Here is a 27586-nt window from a genome sequence, read left to right as displayed (position 1 = left end):
CATGGGCTCTATACCACCGAACTTGTGGTAAAAGAAATGTTTGCACCACAAACAGACCCAAAGTGTTCTGTTAGGGGTTTGGGAGGAGATTTGGGGAACACCACAATTCAAAAGTATTATTGTTGAAAAATTCCAGGAGTTGAAAACAAAATAAACAAGAACAGAATGTTTTCTTGCAACATTTTTTTTTAAACAAAATAAAGCGATTACACAAGAGAGTTCCTGAATTTTCAATGTCATTCTGTGATAGTTAAGTCCCTGCTTGAAATTTACTGGCAAACTAGACAATCTGTAGTCAGACTCCAAGCTTTAGCCTTTAAAAGTTTATGTAAGTCTTTGAATCTACAGATGCAGACTGAAATGGGGGGCCGGGAGGGGGTGGGTTTGTCTGGGGTGGGCAGGGAGAGAAAGAGGTTAAGAAGGCACTGCACTTGGACAGGAGTCACAAATCAACACTATAGAGGAAACACTGATATTCACCCCTGAAGACAGAGGCTGTGCCTACATGGTCTTAAACCTGGAGCAAAGTTGTGTTTCTTAGCTCTTTGTCCCATGTTAGATCTCTAACACCACTTAACACTAAGACCTTCAGAGGCCCTAGACTGTGACAAAATCCATGATTGCCATGGCCACTGCACAATTATTTATTTGGATATGCCCCATGGATCTTTGCTTTAATAGATGGAGTCTTTGTACCCTGATCCAGACTTTCTCCACTTGGGGTATTCTAGTCCCTATCTTCCTCTAAGTTTTCCATGGCAAACCATTGGCCTCTCTGGATATTTGTTTTTTCATCAGCAAAATTAGAGGCATAGACCTGATATCTTTCAATTCCTTTCCAGTCTGAAAATCTGAGATCTATGAACTTTGAGCCACTAGGAAGCTGTTGTATTCCATCGCTTGCTTTTCCCTACCTTTGGCCATGGATATGAAGAAAACATCTTTAGCACTTCTAAAAATGAAACTTAACTCCTTGAGTGTCTCCCAAGAATTAAATGAATGAACTCTCTCAAGTGGGGCAATTTTGTTTGAGACTCAGGTTTGCTTATTTTGTCTCTATAAAACTCTTGCCCCATCTACATCATGAAAAACCACCCCTACCCTTACTTCGCACTCCTCTCATCCAGAAATCTGTGGGCCTTCTTTCTATTCAAGTACAGCCACCTCATTTGTCTCATGAAAAGTCCTACAATAATTAAGATCATGTGCCTTTTTTGATGGGTATGGGTGGAAGGAAAGTCATTAATCTGGAGTCAAGAGGATGCTGGCTCTGCCTTCTTGATCTTTACTTCTGTGGGCCTCAGTTTCTTCATATTTAAAATGAGGCTGTTGGGACAAGATGATTTCAAAGGTCCCTTCTGGCTATGACCCTAATGTCCCTCTCCAGACCTGAGGTTTTTCTTTATGTCTTTCAACATTCCATGAGAACCAGTGGAATACTCAGACTAAGCATCTGTTGTCCTTTCCTTGCCCAACAAATGAACAGTGACTCTAAGAAGATAGATTTTCCCCCTCTATTATTTTGGGTAGTGCTTTGTAAATGCTACCTTTGACAGTAGACAAGATTTTTTGATTATAGGGGTACTTGTCCATTCTAACCTCTTCATATCACATGATAACATTATGAGTGAATATCATCTTATAACTGACTTCAAAGAGTTAAATTCTTTTAATTTTATAACCTTTTATATATTATTTTGTTGGTTAGGAATTTATTTTATTTATAGTAGAATATTTTAAAATGTTTTGAAAAGTAAATCAATTTTATTGGTGGTAGCGGTGGCAAGTCATGTCCAACTCTACATGATCCCACAGATTTTTGTTCATGAGGTTTTCTTGGCAAATATACTGGAGTAGTTTGCTATTTCCTTCTCCAGTGTGTCCCTATTTTACAGCTGAGAAACTGAGGCAATTAGTGATTAAGTGACTTGCAGCTAGGTGGTGCAGTGGATAGAGTGCAGGGTATGGAGTCAGGAAGATTTGAACTAGGGTTCGAATCTGGCCACAGACATTTACTAGCTGTGTGACCCTGGGCAAGTCACCTAACCTCTGTTTGCCTTAATCCACTAGAGAAGTAAAGAGCAAGCCATTGCAATATCTTTGCCAAAAAGCACCCCATCATCAGTATGGTCCATGGGTCACAAAGAATAGGACGTGAGTAAACAATAACAAATCGATTTACCTTTCAGAAAATGTTCTAGTCATTCAAAAACTAGGTTTTTATTCCTCTTACGAAAAGAAAGTCAAATAAGAATTCCATATAATTTCTGAGGTTTTAATACATTATTGAAAGCCCTCTTAAAAATGTTGCTTGTATAGTTACGTGATTTCAGTTGGTCATAATTAATGGGTTTGTGTAGCCAACTAGATGGGTGGAGTGGATATAGTACAGGACCTGGAGATAGGAAGACCTGAGTTCCCATCCAGCCTCTGATACTTCCTGAATGTGTGATCCAGGTCAAGTCACTTAGCCTCTCTCTGCTTCAGTTTCCTCCACTGTAAAATGGAGATAATGATAAGGTCTACCTCCCAGGATTGTTGTGAAGATCAAATGAGATATTATTTGTAAAGGGCTCAGTACAGTGCCAACTTCTTAACAATGCTTGTTTCTACTCTTCCCTTATCGTCGTGATTAGATTTCCCACTACTCTACACCAAATGGAGAGAGCTGTTAATTTATTCCCTGGTCTCTATACCTAATAGAGAGAGCTGCTTATTTATTCCCATGCCTGTAGTAAAAAAAAAAAAAAAGATGTGTGTAGAGTTCCATCCTGTCCCTTAAAACAGCAGCTGACATTCCTGACTATCTCTTAGGAACTCTGCTAATTAGCCCTGGAAGTAGATTAGAAAAAAAAAAGAAGAAAAACCTTGAGGCAAGGAGGAAAAAGACATAGAGCAAACTTTTGTGAACCTTGTACCAAGATCATGGGGAAAATGTCTGTTCTTGACAAACCTACTCCCTTTCTTTTAATCACTTCATTTTGGGGTTTAAAAAGTCTCTTCATCACAATTATGTGAGGTAGGTTGCTGGAGGTGAGGAAATGGAGACTTGAAAATGTAGTTATTTATGGAAGGTCACAAAGCTAGTAAGTGTTGGAGTTGGGAACTGGGTATTTCCCAATTTATAAACAGGTGTTGTTCCAGAAATTTATTTTTAAATCTGTTACTTGGAACTAAACATGTTTTCCCATAAAAGTAATTTTTCTCTTATAAAGGCTAATTAAGCTCTACCTAGGTGAGGCCACCAAAGTCTATATAATTCGTTGTCACAATTCCTTGCAGTATTGGGTCTTATGGAAATGGTTTCCAAACTTTATTTAGTGATGCACCCCCCACACTTTTTGTAACAAAATAAAATTGTTGTGCTCTCCCACATTTCAGAAAACAGTTTACACAGGTAATTTTCTTCATTTGTGCTTTATCCAAATAAAATGAATAATTTGTTACAATTTTATAAGAAATCATAAACATATGATAAAACTAATGTGCAGATATTGAAAATTGACTTATAATTTTATATTTAAAACTTATAAAAATGATCATAATCACATATTTTTAATGACCTTAATAATATCTAGAAGAGTGGAACCTATCATAGTGAATGGAAAACCAGCCTTGGAGTCAGGAAGATTTAATTTTGTGACCCTGGACAAGTTACTTATTTTCTCAGTGCCCCTGGAACATTTCTAATACTAAGTTACCAAACAGTAATAAATTTGCATTGGTAGAACAAGTTCCTCAATAAGTGTTTTCTATGTGGATATGATCACTGTTAGAGTCAAAGTATAAAAATAATATTGAGGCAACAGCTAGGTGGCACAGTGAATAGAGAGCATGGGCCCTGAAGTCAGGAGGACCTGAATTCAAATCTGAAAAGGTAATGTGTTCAGTTTTGGATGTGTTGACATGTGGTCATGACATTGTATAGAAGGAAAAAAGAAGAGAGCCCAGGCTAGAGCCCTCTAGGTACCCCTGGGGGATAGCCATGTGTTATCTGAAGATTCAGCAGGAAACTGAGATGAGGCAGTCAAATAGAAAAACCAGGAGAAACCATTGTCACAAAAACCTAAAAAGAAGAGACTTTGAAAGAGAAGAGGGTGGCTGACAGTGTCAAAGTTTTCAGAGGTGAAGAAGGATAATAATTGAGAAAAGGTTATTGGAGTTGGCAATTAAGAGACTGTTGGTAACTTTGAAGAGAGCAATTTTTGTTCACTGATGAAGCTGGAAGCTAAATTGTAGATAGTTAATAAGAGAGATAAAAGGAAGTGGAGGCACCTATTTTCAATGATCTTCTCAAGGAATTTATCCACAAAAGGCAGGAGAGAGATGTGGGACAATATTTAACAGGGATGGATGAATCAAGTGAGGGCTCTTTAGGATGGGGGAGAGAAGGGCATGTTTGTAGGTAGCAGGGCCCAAAAGAATAGGTATGGGACATAGAAGTAGCTAGCATGGATTGTTTTAGTTGTGAAAGATTCAAAGGAAGTCAAGGAAAAAATAAAGGCCTATCTAAAACTGAGAAAGCCTGAGACAAGAAAGGATAGATTCCCCCCAAAACAAAAATGTTTTGTATGACTATACCCAGGATATGCTGAAATATTTTTCATTGACAATGAAGTGACTGCAAATATATAGCATTTCTGCTTCATGAGATCATTCAGCATTAATAGGCCTAACCACCCCTTAACATATTATTTGTAGGGGAAAATGTGTTTCACAATACATGGCAAAAATAAAAAATAAAATGCATTGATTCTAGAAATCCCTCTCTTACCAGCACCTCCCTGCCATAGTCTCTGAAGGGATGGAGGATAGAGTTGGAATTCAGAGTTTGGGGGTGGTATACAAGGAAACTACATATGTGTGAGGTATGGGGAGGCCTGGAGACATGGAGGTAGTAAAAGGGCTGAATTACCACTTAATATCTTTCCCTCTTATTTACCTCCTCAGGAATTCTAAGTCCTATCCTCAAAAACTGCATCACCTAGACCTTTGAACCAGTAATATCTTCAGTACTCAAACCCAAGGACCAATTTTCTTTCTCCCAAAGCATACCAAGAACAATTTACTCCATTTTCCCATTCTCTTCCTTCTTTGCCTACCATCCTATTCCTTTTTTTTCTGTTTATCTTTCTTTGCCTTTACTTCAATTGGCCTATTTTTGCCTCATTCTTTTTCTCTTCTTCTTGCTTCTTCCCCACTTCTTCCTTTTGTTCCCCTATTTCTTCTTGTTCCTTTTCCCTCCACCCCAGTTCACCATCAGTTCCCTTTTTGGCTAGTTCTTCGTCCTTCACCCTAGAACTCCTCCAGAAAACCAACCCCCAACTCTTGGAGCTTCTGACTACTGTACAGTCACACATTGCTGTACTGCAAATAGGAAGCAGAAAAAAATCCATATATTAATGAAAGTAGTGGGGGAAAAAAAGGGTCTTGTTAAAAAATACTGGCTAGTTACCAGATAGGAAATATTTAAAACATGACATGACCTTTGCTTCTCCTTTGTTCACATTTAGAGAAAAATATACACTGAGGATCACTTCTCCTTTTGCTGTGCTTCTGACTTTCAAAAGGGGACAGTTTTATTTAAATTGACTGAAAATCTAAGATTGTTAGGAGACTATCACATTAACCTTTTGAAGCAGCAGTGTTATTTTTAGGCAGTAGATAGAGCCTTGAAGCACTTGGAATTCAGTCTATGGCTCATTTTAAAAAATTTAACAGGTCCCTAAACATTTATTCCTTGATTTATCAATCCATGCATATTTAATTTTCACAGAATATCATAAAGCAGGAAGAATGTCAAGATAATATTGTATAAAATTACTTCTTAGATGTCTTCTAGTAAACTTGTGGAAAGTTAAACTATTATGTGGATAATTATATCCCTGACCTATCTATTTTTCAAGAGTGTTGTGAGAAATTGCAAATAGGAGTAGATTGCTGCATAACTGGGTTCCTAATAATTAGATCAGAGAATCTCAAGATTGGAAGGGAACTTACCAGCCAATTAAGACAACCTTCCAAGTAATTCAGAAACGCCCTCTATAACATGCCTGACAGTTCGACCTCTGCTTGGCCACCTTTTTCAAAAGAAAATTTATTCACTAACAAAGCAATTTGTTCCATTTTAAAATAGCTCTGAGTGGTAGAGTTCTTTCTAATACTGAGAAAAACCAAACCAAACCAAAAAACCAGATTTCCTGCATCCTCTCTCATGGTTCTAACTTTTGCCCTTTGTGAGATGTAGGGGAAAGAGCATTCACTGGACCTGGAGTAAAAAGGTGGGTCCTGCTTCTACCACTTGCCAGGCACAGGATCCTAGGCAAGTTGTTGTTGTTGTAACATGTTGTTTTGCATTTTTTTTTGGAGGGGGGAAGGTAGGGCAATCGGGGTTAAGTGACTTGCCCAAGGTCACACAGCTAGTTTAGTGTTAAATGTCTGAGGCCCGATTTGAAATCAGGTCCTCCTAACTCCAGGGGCTGGTGCTCTATTCACTGCACCACCTAGCCGCCCCTTAATCTAGGAATTTTTAAACAGAAAAGAGCCTTAAAGATAATCCAGTCTAACATTTTTATTTTACATGTAAGGAAGCTAGAACCCTAAATGGTTATTGTAATATAAAACATGTAAGTGAAAAAATAATATAAAGGGCCATGAGAAGTCTGAGAATGGGATTAAAGGTCATTATCCACTGGGGGTATAATAAAAGTCTTTCAGAAAGAAGTGGCATTTGACTTGATATTTAAATGATAGAAAGGTATTCAACAGGTGGAAAAAAGCAGGAGGGCATTCCACAAAGAACAAAGAGGCCGAGAAAAGTTACAAAGAGTAGGCTATCTTGGCAAGGTATAGGAACATTAAGCTTCAGATTAATTTGAAGCACAGATTATGTGGGTGGCCATAGTTTAAGATAAGGGTAGGAGTTCAGGGTAAAGCAGAATTGTGGAGTACCTTCAATGCCAACCTAAGAATGTGACCTTTACTTAGTAAGCAACATGGAGTCATTGGTGGTTTTTGCTAACCTGACCATAACAAAGATTTATTTGGAAGCCAATAAAAATTGTGGATCAGAGGTCTCATAGGATCACAGAATCATAGATTTAGAGTTTAAAGTGACTTCAGTAGTCACTGAGCCCCTCATTTTACAGATGAGGAAACTGAGGCCCTAATCTTCCTCCTAAGCTCCAGAACTGTAGTACCAATGGCCTACCATACATTTCCATTTGGATCTCCCATAGAAATCTCAAGCTTACTCTGACCAAAACAGAATTCATTCTCTTTCTCCTGAATCTGACTCTCCTCAAATAAATCAGCATCCTTCTACTCATCCAGATACATAACCTCAGAGAAATCTTCAATGCTTCTTTCTCCCTCATTCCATTCATTGAATCACATGCTAATACTTGTCAATTCTAACTCCACAACAGCCCTTATATCCATCTCCTTCTGTCTATTCATGCAGCCTTATACCTACCTATATTATTGAAATAGCCTACTAATTGGATTCTCAGTTTCCCATCTCTTTATCTCTTCAATTCATCTTTTATACAGATTTCGAAATATCTTCCTAAAGGACAGATCTGACCATGTAACCCTTTTGATAGATTAAGAAGCTTCAATTGCTTCTTATTCCCTCAAATCAAGGATAACGTATGAACTCTTAAGCTTGGTATTTAAAGCCCTTCATAATTTGATTCCAAGTTATATTTCTAGATTCATTTCACATTATTCCCCTTTAACAACTCTACATTTCTTTCTTTTTCCAAACAGCATGTCATATCCCATCCCTGTGCCTTTGTATAGGCTGTTCCCCCCAAATGTCTGCTATTTATTTGTTGCCCACTTCTACCTTTTAGGAACCTCAGCTTCTTTCCAGGTTCAATTTTGTTTTCACCATCAACAGGAAGTATTTCCTGATTCTCCCTATTTATTATTATTCTTCCCTCCCTCAAATTATTTTATATTTTCTTGTCTGTTTACATATTAAATAGTTCAAGGAGAATATAAGCTCCTAAGAAGTCAAAAACAATTTTGTCCTTCTAGCCCCAAGGCTTTTCCATTTTTTATTGTTTTTGTTCAGTTATACCTGATTTTGTGACCCCATGGACCATAATACCCTTTTATGCTCGACTAGCTCTCAAAGCCTCTCCAAGCTTATTTTCATTGTTTCTATTACTCAATCTCTCCATCTCATCCTCTGCCATCACCTTCTCCTTTTCCTTTCAATCTTTGCCAAGATCAGGGTCTTTTCCACTGAATTCTATATTCTCATTATGTGGCCAAAATATTTAAGCTTCAGCATTCGACCTTCCAATGAATAGCCTGAATTAATTGCTCCTTATAGGGACTTAATAAATTTTTGATGAATTGAGGTAGTACCAATTGAACTTGGTAATTGATTAGATAATAGAGAGGAAGGAGATTGAAGAATCAAAGATAACCCCAAGTCCATTTCTCCAGATACAGTCCCTTGTTGGTCTAGAATGCTTAAAGAGTTCAAAGGTAGAGATTTGAGAATTATTTGCTTGGAAGTGAGAATGAATACATGGGTGTGAATAATATTGGTGGAGAGAAAGAATAAAAGAAGGCTGAGGAGGGATTCATGGGGAATCACCACCTTAAAGGCCTGGAATGGGAATGAGAAATAGGGTATAAATAGAAAAGGTTCGTTTAGAGATAGGAGAACCAAAAGACTCAGGGGTCTCTAGAACCAAGAAACGAGAAGCTATCCTCAAGAACATGGTGGTCAACAGTTTCAAATACTACAGAGAAGGGAAAAATAAAGGAAACTTTAAAAAAAAAACATTGAATTTTTTTAAAAATTAGATTTGATGATTTGGTATTTGTTAAATTTAAAGTAGTTTCACTAGAGAGGGGGAAGATGTAAACTAGATTACAAAGGATTAAGGAGTATATGATGGGTAAGTGGGGCCCTGGGTATAGAAAACTTTTTAAAGAAGTTGGGCCATGGGGGCGACTAGGTGGAACAGTGAATAGAGCACCGGCCCTGGAGTCAGGAGGACCTGAGTTCAAATCGGCCTCAGATACTTGACACACTTACTAGCCATGTGACTTTGGGCAAGTCACTTAACCCCAATAGCCCTCCAAAAAGAAAAAAGAAAAAAAAAGAATTTGGGCCATCGAAGATTTGTATGAACTGATGCATACTGAAGTAGTCAGAACCAGAAAAAAATATATAAAAAATTACTACAATAATGTAACTAGAAACAACAACAAAATGAAATTGAGCACAGTATCTCTATAATGACCAAACTCACCTTCAGAGAAGAGATGAGAAAATGCAACTCTTTCCTTTCACAAAGGTGAGGAGGAAGGACTAGGAATGTGGAACAATGTTCATTTCATTAAACTCAGTTGATATATTGGTTGATTTTGCTAACCTGATTTTTTTTCTCTTTAAAAAAAACCTTTATTATAAAGAATGACTGCCTAGGAAAGGAAAGATATATATCTGAGGATGAAGGTGATGTTGTTGAGTAGTTTCAGTCCTGTCCAACTGTTCATGATCCCATTTTCTTGGCAAAGATATTGGAATGTTTTGTCATTTCCTTTTCCAATTCATTTAATAGATGAAGAAAACAAGGTTAAGGTTAAGATAAGGCAAACAGGGTTAAGTGACTCGCCCAGGGTCACACAGCTAATAAGTCCCTGAGGTCAGATTCCAGGCCCAGCATTCTAACCACTGTGCCACCTGGCTGCCCTGATGAAATGGTATAAAGACAAAATATGTCTCTCTATATTTCCTTAATTTAAAAGGGGAAATGGAGAAGAATGGCCATGAATGGGAGAAAGAAATGTGACATTAACTGAATGGAGTAGAATTTTCAAAGGAAGATTTTTTTTAAGGATTGAGGTGTCTTGAGCATGTCTGTTGATAACTAGAAAGGAGGACATAAAAAGTAAGAGAGAAGAGATATATGAGAGTGAGAGAATGATACCTAGAACATGGTTTCTACAGGAGGAAGGAAGGATGAGATCAAGGACAGAGGTAAAAAGATTCCCTTTTGCAAAAAGTAGGGCTACCTTTTCCTCCAAGAAAGGAGGGAAGGAAGAGAAAAAGCTAAGAAGTTTGGAGGAGGAGAAGAAAGCATTTGTGGATTGTCTTCAGTTCTCCTAGTGAAATAAGATACAAAGTCATCTGCTGAAAGTTAGGGGTCAGTATAAAATGAGGTTCAGGATTTGAGGAAGAGAAAGGAAAAAAGTATGAAATACAACTATAAATAGTGAAATGGGGATTTAGTTAGAATTGAAAGAAGAGATTTCTGAGCAGCAATGAGAGCCCAGACCATATTATGCCCCATAAATTTATAGCAGCATGGTATAGTTTCAAAAAAAAAGCAAGCACTATTTTAGGAGTCATAAGACCTGGGTTTGAGCCACAAATGTGTTATTTACTTAACTTACGTTACTAGTCTCTGAACCTCCATTTCTTCATTTTTAATTTGAGGGAGTTAAATTAGATGGTCTCCAAGGTCCCTTCCAGTTCTAGATCCTATGATAGAGAAATAATTTGTTGATTTTCAGCAATGATGCTCAACAGCCCAAGAACTGGAGGGGATGAATGAGATGGTAGGAATTACCACGGGTCAAAAGTCAGAAACAGTAGCAGAATGGAAGGGGAATGGGGATTCTATAATAGTGAATTTTTTTAAATAACATTAACCAGAATGTGGTTATGGAACTTAATAAAGCCAGGGTCATGGAAGTGGCAGTATAATAAAATCTATAGACTCCTTCACAGGATGATGTTCTTAATTGTATAAAATAAAATAGAATTTCAAAGGAAAACAATTATATTGAAGAAAAGATGCAATTTTTTCCCACCCAAGTTTACAGACCTCTGAAATCTATCCATAGATCCCTTGAAGGTCTCTGGAACCCTGGTTAACAACCCTTGCTCTACATTATTTGAGCATTTCATGGATTGAGCAGTAAAGCACATGAGCTGTCCACTGATAATTCCTTTAACTCCCTATATGACCAACCTAACTCCTTCACTGGGCTTATATCTTTAATGACATCCTTTATGCCATTTTTCTTGCATAACTCTCTATTGGCAATATGCTTCGGTCCACTTACAATGGGCCTCCACATACTTAACTTCTTCAAAAACTGACACTTTGTGAAATGTAGCTATACAAGATCATCAGAAGAATCTTGATATTTAAAAAGATGGGCCTCGGTTTCAATAAGAAGTTGTTGGTCATTAAAAGGACTATATGATTTCTTAAAAGCTATCCAGCCTATTTCCTTTCTAGGTTCATTGTCTTATTATGTCTCTTATTGTCTCTTATGTATGTTCTACATGTCTATATCTATATATACACATACATATACATACATATTTATATATTCATATAATAGCTCTATGGGTCATTGATTTACATATCATAATATGGACAATAGAAATTCTTTATCCATTTAGGGTTTTTTTTTCTTCTTCCTGTGTGGATAGTTAGGCTGAACTTTTGGTGTTTGAGAATCTCACTTAGGAAGCTCTGGAATGTTCCAGGGTTTGAAGCAGTCAACACAATGTCATTCACAAATAGGCGCATCAAGATGACTTCATCTATAGACAATCACTTCCATTTGGAGTTTTTATATGTGGGCATCCTCTATGATGGTGGCTAAACATATTTGGGAAGTATAAATACCCCTATTTTATCCCTTGCTTCATATTACTACTCAGGAAGGTTGAATAAAATTATCTATGTTTTTAAATTTTGCAAAGTCTTCTTGCAAATACTCATTTTGTTTGATTTTGACATGCATGGGCAACCCCTTGTTGGAGGATAGCAATTAAGGCAGCATTTTTCTCTACCAAATCATATGCTTTTTTCTAGTTAATGAACAATAAACACAATAAGATCTTGTATGCTCTGTACTTTTCAGAGAATTGTGTATAAATATATGGTCTGGTATAGAATGTTATTTACGAATTCCTCCCTGGTCCCTTCTTATAGCTTCATCAAGATGCTCCTGAAGATTTCATAGAAATGGGAAAAGCATATAGTTCAATAATTACCATTATTTTCCCCATTGGCTTTTATTGTTTTTTTGGTAATAATGAAGTCCATTCCCCCTCCCCTAAAACATTCAGGTCCATCCTTTTTTAAGATACCTTGAGAGTTGATTCTTTGATACCCTCAAAATTAACCCAGCATAGACCTCCTCTGTCTATTCTATTCTCCTTTTCATTGTTTTCTTTAGTGTCATTTCTACTTATTTATGCAACACTTCAAGGATTGTGATGTTAGAATGCAAATGTAGTAGCACTATATCATTAATGAGAAAGAATTTTAAAAAAAATAAAAATCTTATGTATCTTTTCCACTTACCACTTGTTTACTGTCCTTTCAACTCCATCCTAAACACTCTCCCAGGGAATAATGTGATGGTTTGACTCTTACACCATGTTTTCCATAATCTTGTTTTCACTTCTGTAATCTTGTTTGTTTGGAATCAACACTAGGAAGCAAGAAGTTTGTTAGTCCTTTCTCTAAGAAAGTGTTATGAGAGATCTGGGGTTCTCCTTAGAAGGAAGTCAAGTTTGTTAAAACTAGGAGATGGAAGGGGAGTTGAGAGAAAAAAATGGAGGTTGTGAAAATAGATCTGGGATTCCAAAGAACACAGCAAAATGAGATTCAGAAACAGTATAGAAGCCCATCAGGAGCTCAGAGAAGGTGAAGGACACTTCTAGCTGAGGTGAACAGGAAAGGCTTTATTGTAAAGGTGATATTTGAGCTAAAGAAAGCTTTGAAGAAGCTTAAGCCAAAGAAAGGAAAAGATTTTTAATTGCTGAAGATAGTTGGGAAACTATAGTTCATTTTTCTTCTGTAAACAGTGAGACCTAATCATGTAATAAGAAATGGTTTTTCTCTTTTAGTTGGCTTGGGTATGGAATATGCTTCTGTAGATTTATTAGGCAAATTTTATTCAGTATAAACAGCTTTTTATAAATTGCTCATGTTTGACATTCTTGAGTTATTTGCTATGGATATAAAATATTTACTACCCTTCTGACATAAAATAAAACTTGTTTAGACTGTCTTGAATATGAGATATGAATACACAATTTTATGGATCAGTACATAGCATAAGCATTTCATTGTCATTAATTTTAAGTATATGTAAAATAACTATTAATTTGGTTCTGACAATAGTTGTACTATTGGTTTGTGTACATATTTTATATACATGCATTTGAATGTGTATGTGTATATATGTATTACAGCTGATGTAATTTGCCTTGTAAAAATGTTCTTATAAAAATGTAAGTGTGATATTGATTCTCAGTTTATCCTAGATAATCCATTTTTATTCTCTTCCTTTTTTTTAAGTGTTTCATAAATAATCAGAACCATCAGGAAATACACACCATAGAAATTATGAAGCCAATGAAAAACATTTAAGCCAGAATCATCACTATTGATGCGTTTTCTGTTATATATTATTCTTTGATGTGAATTAAGGGAGTAGGGGTAGGATGATCAAAGTGTAGCAATCAACTAGAAGCTGGTAAACCTCGATCCTAGTCTGGCTCATTCATTTAGTAGTTAAGCAAATCACTTAATTTCCTTGGACCTTATTCTCCTTAGCTGTACAATAAAGGGCATAGATCAAATGCAGATTTATTGAGAAGTTGGTATTTGAGCTGAACCTTGAAGAAAGAGTAAGAATGAATACATACTTATTATACAAAGGTTTTCATAGAATGCTGGAGCTGTACAAAAAGAACTTTGTTGGCCATATAAGAACAAGTCAGGAGAAGTGGGCAAATGAGTGAGAAGGGGACAAATAATATAGAATCTTTTCCCCCCTAGCCTCTTCTAATTTTTCCCTCCATCCATTGCACAGTGACTTTCTTTGGCCTGTCTCTTAACTCTGGGCAAAATTAGTCATAGGAAAGATATGTTTGAACCCCCAGGGGGAGCCAAAGCACAGAGAAGTTACCACTCTTAGACTGACAATACATAACATTATAAAACCCTCTGTAGCCAATTTGATAGAATGGGGAAAGTGTAAGATTTGGAGTCAGAAGCCCTGTACCTAAATTGTGCCTCCATCACACTCACTTGTTTTGACATGTTTCCCTTATGTAAAATGAGGGGGTTCTACCACATGACCTCTTAGGGACCCTATAGCTCTTATAGCATATATCTATCTGACCCATTTAGGGAATATGAATTAGCTGCCATACGTTACCATCTTTTCAGCAAGAGAAGATTTTTGCCTTCTGCATTTTAATTAAAAGAACAAATATATAAAATTACTCCTCATTTGGTTCTCTTGATAAATATTCTGGTTAAACCTAGAGCTTTTGTTAATAGCCTTTAGGATAGGATTCAGACCAAATGGTCTTGGATTTCTCACAGCACAGAATGGTTTTTGTTTTGTTTCTTAAATCAGTAGGGCAGCTAGGTGGTGCAGTGACTAGAGCACTAGCCCTGAAGTCAGAAGGTCCTGAGTTCAAATTTAACCTCAGACACATGACACTGAACTAGCTGTGTAACCTTGGGCAACTCACTTAACCCCAATTGCCTTCCCCCTCCAAAAAAAATTTTTTTTAATTAAGTTAAAAAAAAATCTATTTCTGCCTACCCCCAGCTTGATCTATCCTAACATAACACACATGCTTTTCTGTGAAAATCTTTTTTTTTTTTATTTAAGATGAAAGGATCCATAAAAAGAAACGCTGGGCAGTGACAGGGTTCAGACTAAGGGCTAGTTAGAGACTTTTTCAGGTCATAACCAGTGGTCTCTTACTCCCATGATACTTCCTCCAAAATTGTGATTGGACAGGTAACAGTATAACTAAATAGATCTGAAATTTGAGTACAAAGTGTAGTGGATGGAAGTAAACTGCTTCCTGAAATGTATCATTAAAGTTGTAGGTTCTGGGGCAGAGGGAAGGGGGCAAGGGGAGGAGGGGTTGTCTTTGGTCAGAAGCTGAGACCTAGATCATAGCAGGCTTTACATTTTTCATTACTAAGTGTCTGAGTGGGCAGTTTATCTGGAGAAGGAAGTTTTAGTCTCTCAGAAAGTGTCAGTGCCAAAGATTTCATTCCATTTTGAGTCCAAGGACCACTATGCCCGCCTGAGGCTAGCATGGCAGGTTTCTTAAGAGATTAACATGGCTTCTATAAAGTTTTGCCTGAATTTCATATTCTAATGAAATGTGTTTGTTCAAATTTGTTCCTTTTGCCATCAGGAGGGGCAACCAAACACTACAACAAGATTAACAATTCTTTTGTGTACAATGTTTTATTAATGGATCTCTTCGTGTATTAAAATAACGGAGGAGTTTCACCTGCCTTGTATCCTCAGAGTTGCTGTAGCAAGAGAGTGAGTCATTTTATGTAGCAATAAGGCAGTGAACAGTTTGTTCCTAGGTTTCTTGGAAATAAACAGTGTTTGTATTTCTTGTCTGAAACAGTTGCTGAAAGTAAAAACCACTATATCAAAACCAAGATCGTTTGTACCAAGGTAAAAGTCCATTTTAAAAACATAGGAAGGGCAACCTGATTTGTACATTTGTTTGAAGTATGCAGTAATATAGATTTTAGTAAATATTTCTTAATTTTCTGGGAAGACTAGTTACAGTGAATCTTTAAAATTAAATATAATAAATGTAAATTATAGAATTAATATTCTCTATAACATTACATATAATAGATAATAAAACTTATGTGATTATTGTAATTAACATTCTATATTTATGTTAAATTATCATATATAATCATATACTATTTGTTTTATATTATAAATTGTATGTAATTTACATTTAATGAAATTTTAACTGCACAGTTAAAGTTTATAGCCAGGAAAAATGATGTATAATGTGAATTAGAGACCTCTTTAATTTATCTTTTATAGTATATGAGAACATTCACCTGAATACACACACACACTAACATACTTCCCCATACTACTGTGGGAGGTCACTAGAGATGTACTTTTAAACTATTTTTGGAGTGATACATTTGAAAAAATAAGGATGGTGCAATACCTGTAATTTCATTGGTAAAGAGAACTTTGAAGTTCTGTAGGCCATGTAGAATCTTCAATAATTGCCTAACAGACTAAGAGGATAATTGACCTGTCCAGAGTCACCCAGCTAGTGTGTCAAAGGTAGGACTTGAATCTAGGACTTTCTGGCAAGAAACCAGCTCTCTCCACTACACAACACAGCCTTTCTAAAGGTGCTTATAAAAATTGAGTTGGTTTGAAAATTACTTTCAACCATAAATGCAAAAGTTATTATAATAATTATAGTTATAACACAACTAACTAGTGGGCAGCTAGGTAGTGCCGTGGATAGAATTCTGGGCCTGGAGTTAAGAAGACCTGGTTTCAAATCTGGTTTAAGATACTTCCTAGCTGTGTGACCCTGGGCAAGTCCCTTAACCTCTATCTGTTTCATTTTCCTTTGCTATTGAATGGGTATAATCATAGCACCTACCTTCCATGGCTGTTATGAGAATCAAATGAGACAATAATTGTGAAGCATTAGTGCTTAGTGGCACACAGTAAGCACTCTATACATCGGTGGTAGTGATCACTGTCATGGTTGTTATAAGATTGCTGGAAGAAATCTTCCCTAAATTAATGTTGAAAATGTTTTTCTTAAATCTTAAAGCTATGCTGAGTTCAATGTACAATGTATATTTGAAATTGTGGGTGGATAAATAACCTTAACTTTGAGAAGCACTGCTGTTTTGAAAGTTATAGACTGCAATCACATATCATTCAATCAACTGATAATACTAAGTTTCTACTATGTAGTCAGCCAGGTAGTTTAGCGGATAGAGCACTGGGGTGGAGTGAGGAAGACCCAAGTTCAAATTCAATCTCAGACCCTAGCTTTGTGACCCTGAGGCAAGTGCCTTCACTTCTACTTGCCTCAACTGTAAAGTGGGCATCATGATAGCACCTGCCTGGAAGGGTTGTTGTAAGGATCAAATGAGGTAATATTTACAAAGCACTTAGCATTGTGCCTGGTTTGTTGTGGGTGCTACTTGAATGCTTATTCCCTTCCCTACTAAGTGGGAGGTTTTGTGCTAGGTGATACAAATTATGTAAAAAGACTCAAAACAACCCCAGGCTTCAAGGAGCTTGCAACATACTTGGTAGATAAGATATATTCAGTTAGGTGGCATAGTGGATAGAGAGCTAGGCCTGGAGTCAAAGGGACTCATCTTCCTGAGTTCAAATCTGACCTTAGACTGTCACTAGCTGTAACCCTGGGTAAGTCTCTTGATCCTGTTTACCTCAGTTTCCTCATCTGTAAAATTACCTGGAGAAGGAAATGGCAAACCACGCTGGTATCTTTGCCAAGAAACCCCTAAATGGGGTCATAAAGAGTTGGGTATGATTGGGATAACTCAACAAGAACTAAAGACAATAAGCACATTAAAAAATGAAATAACAATAAACAACATTGTCTCCTGAAAGCAAAATAAATGGCATAGAATGAGTACAATAGGAATTCAGAACAGGAAAATATCATTGTATACTGAGATGGCCAATATTTTCATCAGTGACTTGAATGAAGACATATCTGCAAATTTGGGAAGAACATCAGCTAACACAAAGCAGTGACAGATTGTTATCACCTTTGATGATAGAGTCAACAACATAATGTGACAGTCAAGAAAGATGATGTGATTATAGACTGCATTAAGAGAGTCACGGTGTCCAGAAAGGGGGAGTCATGGTGCTTTCATTGTGGTCTTCCCTGATCAGTTCTGGATGTAACATAGGGTGGAGGTTGCAAAGCTGAGGTGTGCCCAGAGGTCAAAAAGGATTCTGAGAGCCCTTCAGATCATCCATGCCATATGAAGAGCAGCTAAATGAACTGAGAATGTTTAGCCTGGAGTAGAGAAGACTTCAGGGAATATGGTAGCTGTCTTTAAATATTTGAAGGGCTGTCATAGGGAAGATGGATTAAACTTGCTCTGCTTGGCTACAGAAACAGAACTAGGATCAAGGGGTAGAAGTTACCAAGGCGAAGATTTAGACTTGATAGAAAGGAAAATTTACTGAAAACAAGGAACATCCAGAGTTGCAATGAGCCGTGTCAAAGATTTTAAAAGAAAACCCCAAGAGTGGGTTCCCCTCACAGGCATGTTGGCAAATGTTCAACTGCTGCTGGGTGTTTCCCCCAACATGGTACTGAATATGCTTCTCTAGCTGGCAATAATGATTATAAGAGTTTGGGCTCCTGTCAACTACTTTACTGTTTTAGCTCCTCGACTCAGTCGTCATTGGAATAGCTCAGTATAAATATTGGAAATCCCTATGTCCTTCCAACCTCTGATTCTCAGTTGAGGGAAATTCTGCCTTAAATGGGCCCCAAACCCACTCTACCACCTGTCCCTAAAATTCAAGGTCTTAAGGCCTCACCTTATTTGGAGATCTCCACATTCCTGGTCCTCTAAAAGTTGACTGTCCTATTTGTCTCTATTCTAGCTAGCCAATCTCAGACAACTGCTACCAGCAAGACCTTTTTGACTGTCTTAGCTCTTAATGGTTTCACAAGTTATTCATAGCACATTCTCTCTTCCTAAACTAAATTTCTCTCTAGTCCTTATCTTATATCCGTTTGTCATCCCAACCCAATCCCACATTCATTGGTTGAGCTAAGAAATGCAATTAAAGACCAAAGAGTATTGGTCATTTTTTATTGTTTTCAACTAAATAGTTTCATTATTCTCCTACCTCAACCTAATGAGTTATTAGCCAACATTTAGGCTCTTCCCCTCCAGTTGAGGGATTGAAAAAGATATACCTTTAGAAAAATTATAAATAGCAACATATATCAACATAATAGTATCAACATATTTACATCCCTACCCCTATAATGAGGCATTATTCATACTAACCTTTATAAAAATAACATTACAGTTGGTTCCACAGACTTCTGAAGTTCTAGGCTCAGTTCAATTTTTTTTAATACGACATATTTCTTTTAAATCTTGCCCTCAAATTTTCCTAGACAAAAATGTTGCATTCCACATTTATTTCATTTATTCTTTTTTTGTTTTTGGAGGGAAATTGGGGTTAAGTGACTTGCTCAAGGTCATACTGCTAGTAAATGTTAAATATCTGAATTTGATTTGAACTCAGATCCTCCTGACTCCAGAGCCAGTGCTCTATTCACTGTTCCACCTAGCTCTCCCTCCACATTTATTTCAATATTTATTAAGTACCTGCTGTATGCAAGACATTGGGGAACACAAAGATTTTAAAAGAAAACCCCAATCATTGCCCTCCAACGTATAAGCTAAAATTAGGGATCAGATGTGAACAAAAATAACTATAATGTAAATTAGAATATAAATGCATTTAAAAAATCTGAGAGACATGAGGAGTTCAAGGAAGACTAAAGAGATAAAGTACAGCCAGATTGTGGATAGATTAGATATAGATAAAATGATAGAACAAGTATGTATTAAGTGCTTACAATGCTAGGCACTGTGCTAAGTGCCAAGAGATACAAATACAAGCAGATAAGGCAGTCCTTACCCTCAAGGAGCTTATATTCTAATGAGGGAAGACTATACTAAAAGGGAAATAGAAAGGGTGAGTCAGCAGAGGGTACCCACAGGAGGTCAAGGTCCCTAGTGAGGAGATGGGGAAACCTGGAGAGTGAGAGTGGAGGTCCTTGAATGCCAGACTAATGAATTTCTATTTTATTCTCACATTGTGTTTTGTTTGGTCATCCTTTCCCCCTTCTTCTATGATGTGTCCATTTTTTTTATTTGTTTTGGATGGGTCCTGTACTTCAGGAGGATTAGGAATTCTTAGAGAGGAAACTTTCCTCTACCAATGTAGTTCAGTAGCTGCTTTGCTGCTTAGACTCTAGGAAGTCTTTCCTTGGAACTAGAAAGTTAAATGATTTTCCATGGTCACACAGCAAAGAATATGTCAGATCTGACACTTGATTCCAGGTTTCTCTAACTCCAAGGCAAATTCTTTCCATTACAACAAGATGTCTCTCAGTGGAAAAAGATGGGAAAACTGAGAGTATTTAGAGAGAAGAGAAGCAGGTCAAAGACAGCACTTGGGGAATGCTCACATGTGTGTAGGAAGATAAAGAATAATCAGGAAAAGGAGTGTGAGGAGGAATGGTTAGAGAAGGAAGAAAAGAATCAGGAGAAGGCAGGATCTCAGAAGCCCAGGAGAAGTTACCAAAAAGAAGTGGTCAGCGTTGTCAAATGTTGCAAAACTGTCACGAATGCTTAAGACTGAGAAAAAGCCGTTGGATCTGACAATTGGGGTCATTGGTGACCTTGAATGGAGCCATTTCAGTATAGTAGTGGTTACAAAATCCAGAAAGTTGTTATTGAAGACTATTTATAAAATACATTTTTTGGAAAATAAGTCAACATTTTCATGTTAGTCTCTTATTTCAGAGTCTTATTCCAAGGGGGGTAAAATTAGCTCCAAACAAAAATATATACTTGTTGTCAGTGTGTTTCCAGATAACTGTTTATAAAACAAAAACAGAGAAGTGAACAGTACAGCAGCAAGGGGCAAAGCCTCTGCTTCAAATCATACAAGACTACTCCTGACTTTAAATACAAAAGTATTCACAAAAGAATGAGGCATCCAACAATTGCATGAAAGACACTAGGGCTTGTCTAGTCTTCGTCCTAGGTGACATCTCATGGAGCTTCCTTTGAGTCTGTTGACAAATATTTAAGCGACTCATTTTTAGTCATTTATATCTAATTGTAATATCAAAAACCCTACATCTTTCAAGATTTTAAAAAGAGATACTTTTTTTTTCAATTTAGGCATCATTTCCCTGAATTAACAGCTTTACTACACTAATTCTTAAGAGACTCTAATAGAAATGACAATTTTATTTTTAAAAATTTATGTTCTTAGTTTATAGAATTCATTAAATTATTCTTTTATCCATGATAACAGTGTCTTAATTTTCCATACAGATTGTCCTTCTTCTACCTGGGTTCAATTCCAAAGCAACTGTTATATTTTTCTTCAAACAACAGTCAAAATAGAAAATATTGAGGATGTAAGAAATCAATGTACAGACTCTGGTAAGTTGTTCACCTTAATGCTTTACTTTGGCATATTAAAACATAATAAATACAAAATGATTGAATCAGTGGTGTGAGATGTGGGGAGCAGAGTTATTAAACTGAAACTCTTTTTCCTTCCTCCCTGTTCCCTCCCCCTGCCCCCATCCTACCACTGACTCATTTCCCAGATTTGTTTTACAGGATAAATATTATTCCTCCGCTCCAGAGAATTGTTTCAAAGGACATATATTTTTGAGGTGCTAGGTAGTATAGTAGTACACTGGGCCTAAAGTCAGGGAGACTCATCTTCCTGAGTTCAAATCTGGCCTCAGACACTTAGTAGCTGTGTGACCCTGGGCAAGTCATTTAACTTTGCCTCAGTTTCCTCATCTGTAAAATGAACTGGAGAAAGAACTGGCAAGCCACTCTAGTATCTTTGCCAAGAAAACCCTAAGTGGGTTCACAAAGAGTCAGACATGAACAACAATTATACATATATACATACATATATATATACATATACATATGTATGTATTTCTCTATTTTTAGCTTCTAACTCCCATGCAGAGACAGTGCTCTGGTAAAACATGTTAATGTTGATGTTAGTTCCTTCTCTGTCTGTCTTTCTCAGTCTTTTTGTTCTCTCTGCCCAGGGTATGCTTCCTCCTTAATTACCATCTGACATTCCCAATAAATACACCAAAAACTTTCAAAAGCCTATAGTTTATTCCATTTATAAAAACAAAGTATGTGCCTAAAGTAAATAAAGGTAAATAGATACTACATACCCAGAGGGAAAGGTTTGCTTTTCTTGAGAAAGCTTAAGGCAGAGAAAGGGAGATCCAGAATCACCATTTTGGAATCTATAGTCCATAGAAGTTTTGGAAACACAGCATCTGTCCCAACACTCTTCATAATGCTGACCCTTTTCTTTGCCATGATGCCCTCTGCCTAAATTTCTGCTCACCCAACTCCATGCAGCTTCCAGATCCATGCATCAGCTACAAGTGTCCTTAGTAGTTAGAGTCCACTGTCTCTGGGATTTGATGAAATAAATGTCTTTGAAAGGTCACTCAAAGGCATGACCTCTCTATCTTCCTCCTATAGCATCACTTCCTTTCTCATACGTTCATGGGATTAATTTGCACCTTATAAAAGAATCACCTGGTGTGGTCACATTTCTCCCAATTAACTAATTATCTGGCCCCTTTTCTGTGACTAGGTCAGTGAAAAACCAATTCCCTTACATTTAAAAAAAAAGCAATCAACAGTGTGATGTAGTGGATAGAACAGTAAACTAAGAAACAGGAACCCTGGAATTGAGTTCCATCTCAAATAAATTCCATCCCAGCCATGGACAAGTCACTTTACTTGTGACTAGAGGTTTGGTTTCCTCCCCTACAAAATAGAGATAATAACTTGTACTGCCTGCCTCCTGGGGTTGTGAGGAAAGCACTCAGCAAAACTAGAGAAATGTGAATTACTACTAACGTTTATGACCAAATTCTTTTTAAAAATTAAATATAATTTTTTGTTTTCTCTCCTCACCTCACAACTAGGAAAAAATATAACTCATAACATGCATAATCGAGCAAAATAAATTCCCTCATTTGGTCATGTCCAAATACATATAATATATGTATACAAAACTCTGCACCCAGGATCTATCACCTCTCTCAGGAGGTGGGTAGCATGCTTCATCACAAATTCTTTGGAATCATGGTTGATCGCTGTATTGATCAGAATCACAACTTTCAAAATTGTTTTCATAATGTTATTACAAAAATTGTTCCCTTGTTCTGCTCATTTCACTTTGGCGTCATTCCTTGGTATCTCATGGCAGAAATAGAATCCAAAGGGCTTGTTTTTCCTTTGTTTTTGAAGAGTACCAATGACATCACAGGTGGTACCTTGACTTGGGAGTGAATTGGATTTAAGTGAGGCAGAGTTGAGCAAAGTCATCAGCCTCACTCTCCCTTCCTGAGTCACTGAAATCCAATGGCAAGACAAAAGACAAGATGACTGGCAATGGTCTGGATGCAGTGGATGACCTTGGTGTCTTCAATGAGTTACCTAAGTGCTGCATAACACCTACTTCAGCCACCTTCATGGCTGTTGGAGCAAACTGTTATCATCCACCCATTCTGCCAGGTGCAGTCTTTACATACTTGGAGTAGACATTCCCCTAACACAGAGTTTGAGGTCTGTTGGTTACTCTCAACTTGGTTTAGCCTGTGCGTGGAGATGGTTTGCCAGGGTGTGATCATTGCTCATGCTACATCTTCTTGGAGCCACAGGTGAGAGTTGAGGGACGGGTGGACACCAAAGGTGAATGAGCAGCACTGAAAAGGGCTCAGCAAATCTTCACACCAGAAGTTCTAGTCTCCTGAACACCCAGTACACCTCAAAGGACTTAGCAACTGTTTGGCTATGGATATGGGGAGAGGGAAAAATTAACAATGAATCCTGTTTTGAGCGGGAGGGGGAAAAAAACAGAGAAGTTTGGGAATGGTTTAGTAGAGAAGATGGTGAAGTAAGTTTTGTACATGTTGAGTTGGAAGTGCTAGTCCTATATTCAGGTGGAGAAGTCTGCCAAGTAGTTAGAGAAGTAGCTGCTAGAGCTTAGGGTAGAGATCAAAGCTGAAGATATGGATTCTGGAAACATCTGCATAGAGAAGATAATTGAACCCATGAGAGTAGATGAAATTACCAAGGGAAAGAAACAGATAATGAGTTAAAAATTGAATGTATAATTAGTCAAATCTATTTGTTACCTTTTCAAGCTCCAGTCTAATTTCCTTTGATTATTTTAGTTGCCCTGTGCTAGAATTACCTGGTGTTAACTCTATTATTTTACTTTTACATATAAGATTTTAAAAAATAAACTTTTCTAATTTTTGAATATTAATATTAATTTTATTTAATTTATTAATTAATATTAATTAATTAATATTAATATTTTTATTATACTTAAAGGGTGATTAGCAAATATTTAATATGCCTTTTTGTTTGTGTGACTTGAGAATAGCTATTAAAAGATTAGAGATCTGCATTAGATTTTAGCCAGAGATGACATTGAGAATGCATTGTTCAAAATTCTTTATTTATCTGTGTAAAAGAATTCTCTAGGGTCCTGTGGTGTAATTTGTTAAAGAAAATGGAAATAGGCCTTATTTGTCTGGCATAGTAAATTAACATTATACAGAATTTAATTAGATTACAATTTAAAAATCATTATAAATCCATTGGCTTTTACAAGGTCATACATAATGATGAAAAACTCATCTTTTGATAGTTAAGCCTAAACTATCACCTAGTTAAGCATTCTCCTTGAGAATCTACAGGGAAACTTGAATCTTCTTTTACAAGGAATAGTAATATAAAACATCATTAGAGTATTAACCTTTTGCCCCTGAGTGTCACCCAAGAAAGGGATTGGTCACCTATCAACACCAGAAATGAAGGGAGTAGCAGCCCATTTCATTCCAGAAGGGACTTTTGCTTCACCTCACAATTCTTTGGCTGTGCTCAAGGTAATTGTTCTGGGGCAACACCCTTCTGGGTCCTGTTTCCATGGCATCCCTATATAGGATCTTTCCTATCCCACAGTCTTGAAAAATGGAGAGAAAGGGACAGATCCTGAAGGATTGGTCATTCTCACTCCTGATAATGATTGCATCCACACTGAACTCTCTTCTGCCCTCCTGCTGCTGCCATATTCCATCTCCAACTTCAAATGAATCTGCCTGGGTAGTTATGGTTGTTAGTGACAGTTCTGGTATCATCATTTTAGATGATGTCAATTGTAGAGGAAATAATTTCATTAGGAACTCTGAATAAACAGGATACTCAAGGAGTTTGGAAATAATAGAATGAGAACAAAGGCTTTACCTTAAAAATGATTGCAAAAAAAAGGGTCAAAATATTTTTGACATGAATGTATCAGTTTATATTTATTAATAATAGTAATGAAGTAGTGGGAAAATGATATAGTAGAAAGCAGTTTGGGCTTGGGATCAAGAAAATCTATGTTAAAACCCCACTTTTGACAATGATTTTGGCACCCTGGGCAAGTCATTTAACCTTTGTGTTTCTTAGGCAACCCCTTCTGATTGTTTATGAAGTCAGTGACAGGTTGAGATTTTTGTTGGTAGAGAGAGTTCTCAGACTGGGAGTTCCTTACACTGATGAAATAATATAGCTATCATGAATTGACATATCAGTAATAATAATAATGCCACTATCAATATATGTGGAGGTACAAGCTTACATACACATACCAGATCTAGGAAGAACCTCCTCTATCAATGCAGGCTGGTACCGAAGCTATAATTTATAGTCTTAGTAGGTCTCTTGAAACACCAAGGAGGGGTTAAGTAGCTTACCTAAGGTTGTATTATCAGTATATTTCAGAAATGGGACTATGTGAACAATAGAAAGATAACGTGGCATAGTGGAGAGGGAATGAGGCTTGGAGTTAGGAAGACCTAGGTTCATATCCTATCTCAGATACTCACTAGATGTGTGATGCTCAGCAACTCACGGAACTTCTCTTTACCTCAGTTTCCTTATCTGTAAAAAAGTTTAAGGGGCTGGACTCAATGGCCTGGAAGGTTATTTCAGTCTCTCAACCTATGGTCCTATGATTTCAAAGCCTCTCAATAATTTATACTTTTCAAAGAACTTTCACAAATCAAAATGGACTGACAGGGTTTTTTTTATCTCCCCAACAGCTTCAGGAGCTGATATGATTAGCATACACAATGAAGAAGAAAATGCATTTATACTGGAGACTTATAAAAAACGATGGAAGGGCCAGGATGATATTTTATTAGGCATGTTTTATGACACAGATGGTAAGTGATAGTTCTGCTTGGCGATAGCGTCTTATTTCATGTTAGAAATGCTTTCAGTCCCTTAAGTTTCCCTTGACTTTTGTTTCTGTGTAAATAGACATTTTCTGTAGCTACTGAGAAGCTCTAGCTTGTGGCATGTTTTCCCTTGAGGTGTTCTACATGATTCAAGCATTTATGAATCTACAAGATATTCTTGAAAAGCAGTTAAGAATTTAAGAAATGACATGTTTAAAAAGCTCAAAGTTGGCTCTTTAATTGAAATTTTGTTCGGTCTACTGTACGTACAGAAATAGCAATATAAATATCATGAATAAACTAAGAGGACTTTGGTTTATTGAGGTTAAATCACTTTTACCAATTGAAAAAAAACCCCAAATCATAACAAATTGTTTATGATTCTACAGAGCTTAAAGATCCTACAGGTCTTTGGAGAAGGTGTGACCCAGAAGGTACATATTTGTGGGGTTTGATCACTTTTATAAGTCTACCTGTCTGAGTATAGAAAAGATGAACAGTAATGCTGAAGGCACCACTGCAGTTGTTGGCAACAGGCAAGAATCACGTGCCAAGGTCAAAGACAGCCCTTCCTTTCAAAATTATTCATCCTAAAGGTCGTCAAATTTGAGATTTTCCTGAATCTGTAGGGAACAAACATTTATTAAACACTTACAATATGCTAAGAGCTTTACAAATATCTTATTTGATCCTCACAACAGAAGTAGAATCTATTATCTCCATTTTACAGTTAAGGAAACTGAGGCAGACAGAGGTCAAGTAACTTGCTGAGGGTTACATAGTTGATAATTATCTGAGGCTGGATTTGAACTTGGGTCTTCCTGACTCCAGGCCTAGCACTGTATCCCCTGCATATCCTCTGTAAAGGAAGAAAGTTTGAAAGCGGACAGGTAGTGTGTTAAAATGGAAAGAACACTGTCTTTGGAGTCACAGGCCCTGGGTTCAAATCTTGTTTCTTACTCCCTGCCTGATCGCATCCTACAGGTGGGACCTTAGGCTAATTACTTAACCTCTCTGGCTCTAAGTTTCCTGGTTTGTTAAATGAAAAGATTGGCTTTATAGGGTCCTTTTATCTCAAAATCTATAATCCTATGATACCCTGATGTCTCTAGTAATATAATGTTTGGAGAGAGGAGCCCAAAATCAGCAAAGGTTTGTTTTCTTGCAGTTGTAGGTACATTGGGGTTGATCTTATTTGATGAACCCTTCAAGGTTACTGGCCAGTATTCTAGCTGATTTTAATCTGGTGTCACAGTTTATTTTCAGGATATCTCTAACAACATATTTTCATCTTCCTGAATTAATTAATTTCAAGCCCCCAATGAAATCAGACAAGTGAAACATTTTTGTGACTTTATCTTAAAAATCTTGTAGGATATGGAGCATAGTCATAAAATGTACATTATTCTAACTTGTTTAAATATACTTTCACACTTTGTCCAAAGAATTTCTCCAAATAAAATTCTTACCACTGTCATAACATAACATAACATAACATAACATCATAACATAACAAACATAACATAACATAACATAGCATAGCCTAACATCTAACATAACTGCTCATCTTTTCAACTTTCACTTTCTTTCTCTTTTTCTTCCTTCCTTCCTTCCTTCCTTCCTTCCTTCCTTCCTTCCTTTCTT

General features: G+C 36.8%; 1 protein-coding gene across 5 annotated transcripts in view; it reads left to right on the top strand.

Moving 5' to 3' along the window:
• The window catches only part of LOC138155384 (CD302 antigen), a 220016-nt gene that overhangs the window by 156386 nt on the left and 36044 nt on the right, over window positions 1-27586 (top strand). For all 5 annotated transcript variants that reach the window (XM_069080609.1, XM_069080612.1, XM_069080608.1 and 2 more), the window contains 2 exons: window positions 20979-21089; window positions 25805-25927. In XM_069080609.1, the coding sequence (XP_068936710.1) occupies window positions 20979-21089; window positions 25805-25927 (234 nt within the window). The remainder of the gene's footprint in view (window positions 1-20978; window positions 21090-25804; window positions 25928-27586) is intronic.

Source organism: Petaurus breviceps, unplaced genomic scaffold, assembly GCF_028583685.1.
Source record: "Petaurus breviceps papuanus isolate PSGF00001 unplaced genomic scaffold, PetGlider_PUasm1.0 91133, whole genome shotgun sequence".
NCBI classification, from domain to species: Eukaryota; Metazoa; Chordata; class Mammalia; order Diprotodontia; family Petauridae; genus Petaurus; species Petaurus breviceps.
The sequence above is the reverse complement of the archived record's forward strand: the minus strand, read 5'-3'. Positions and strand labels throughout refer to the sequence as shown.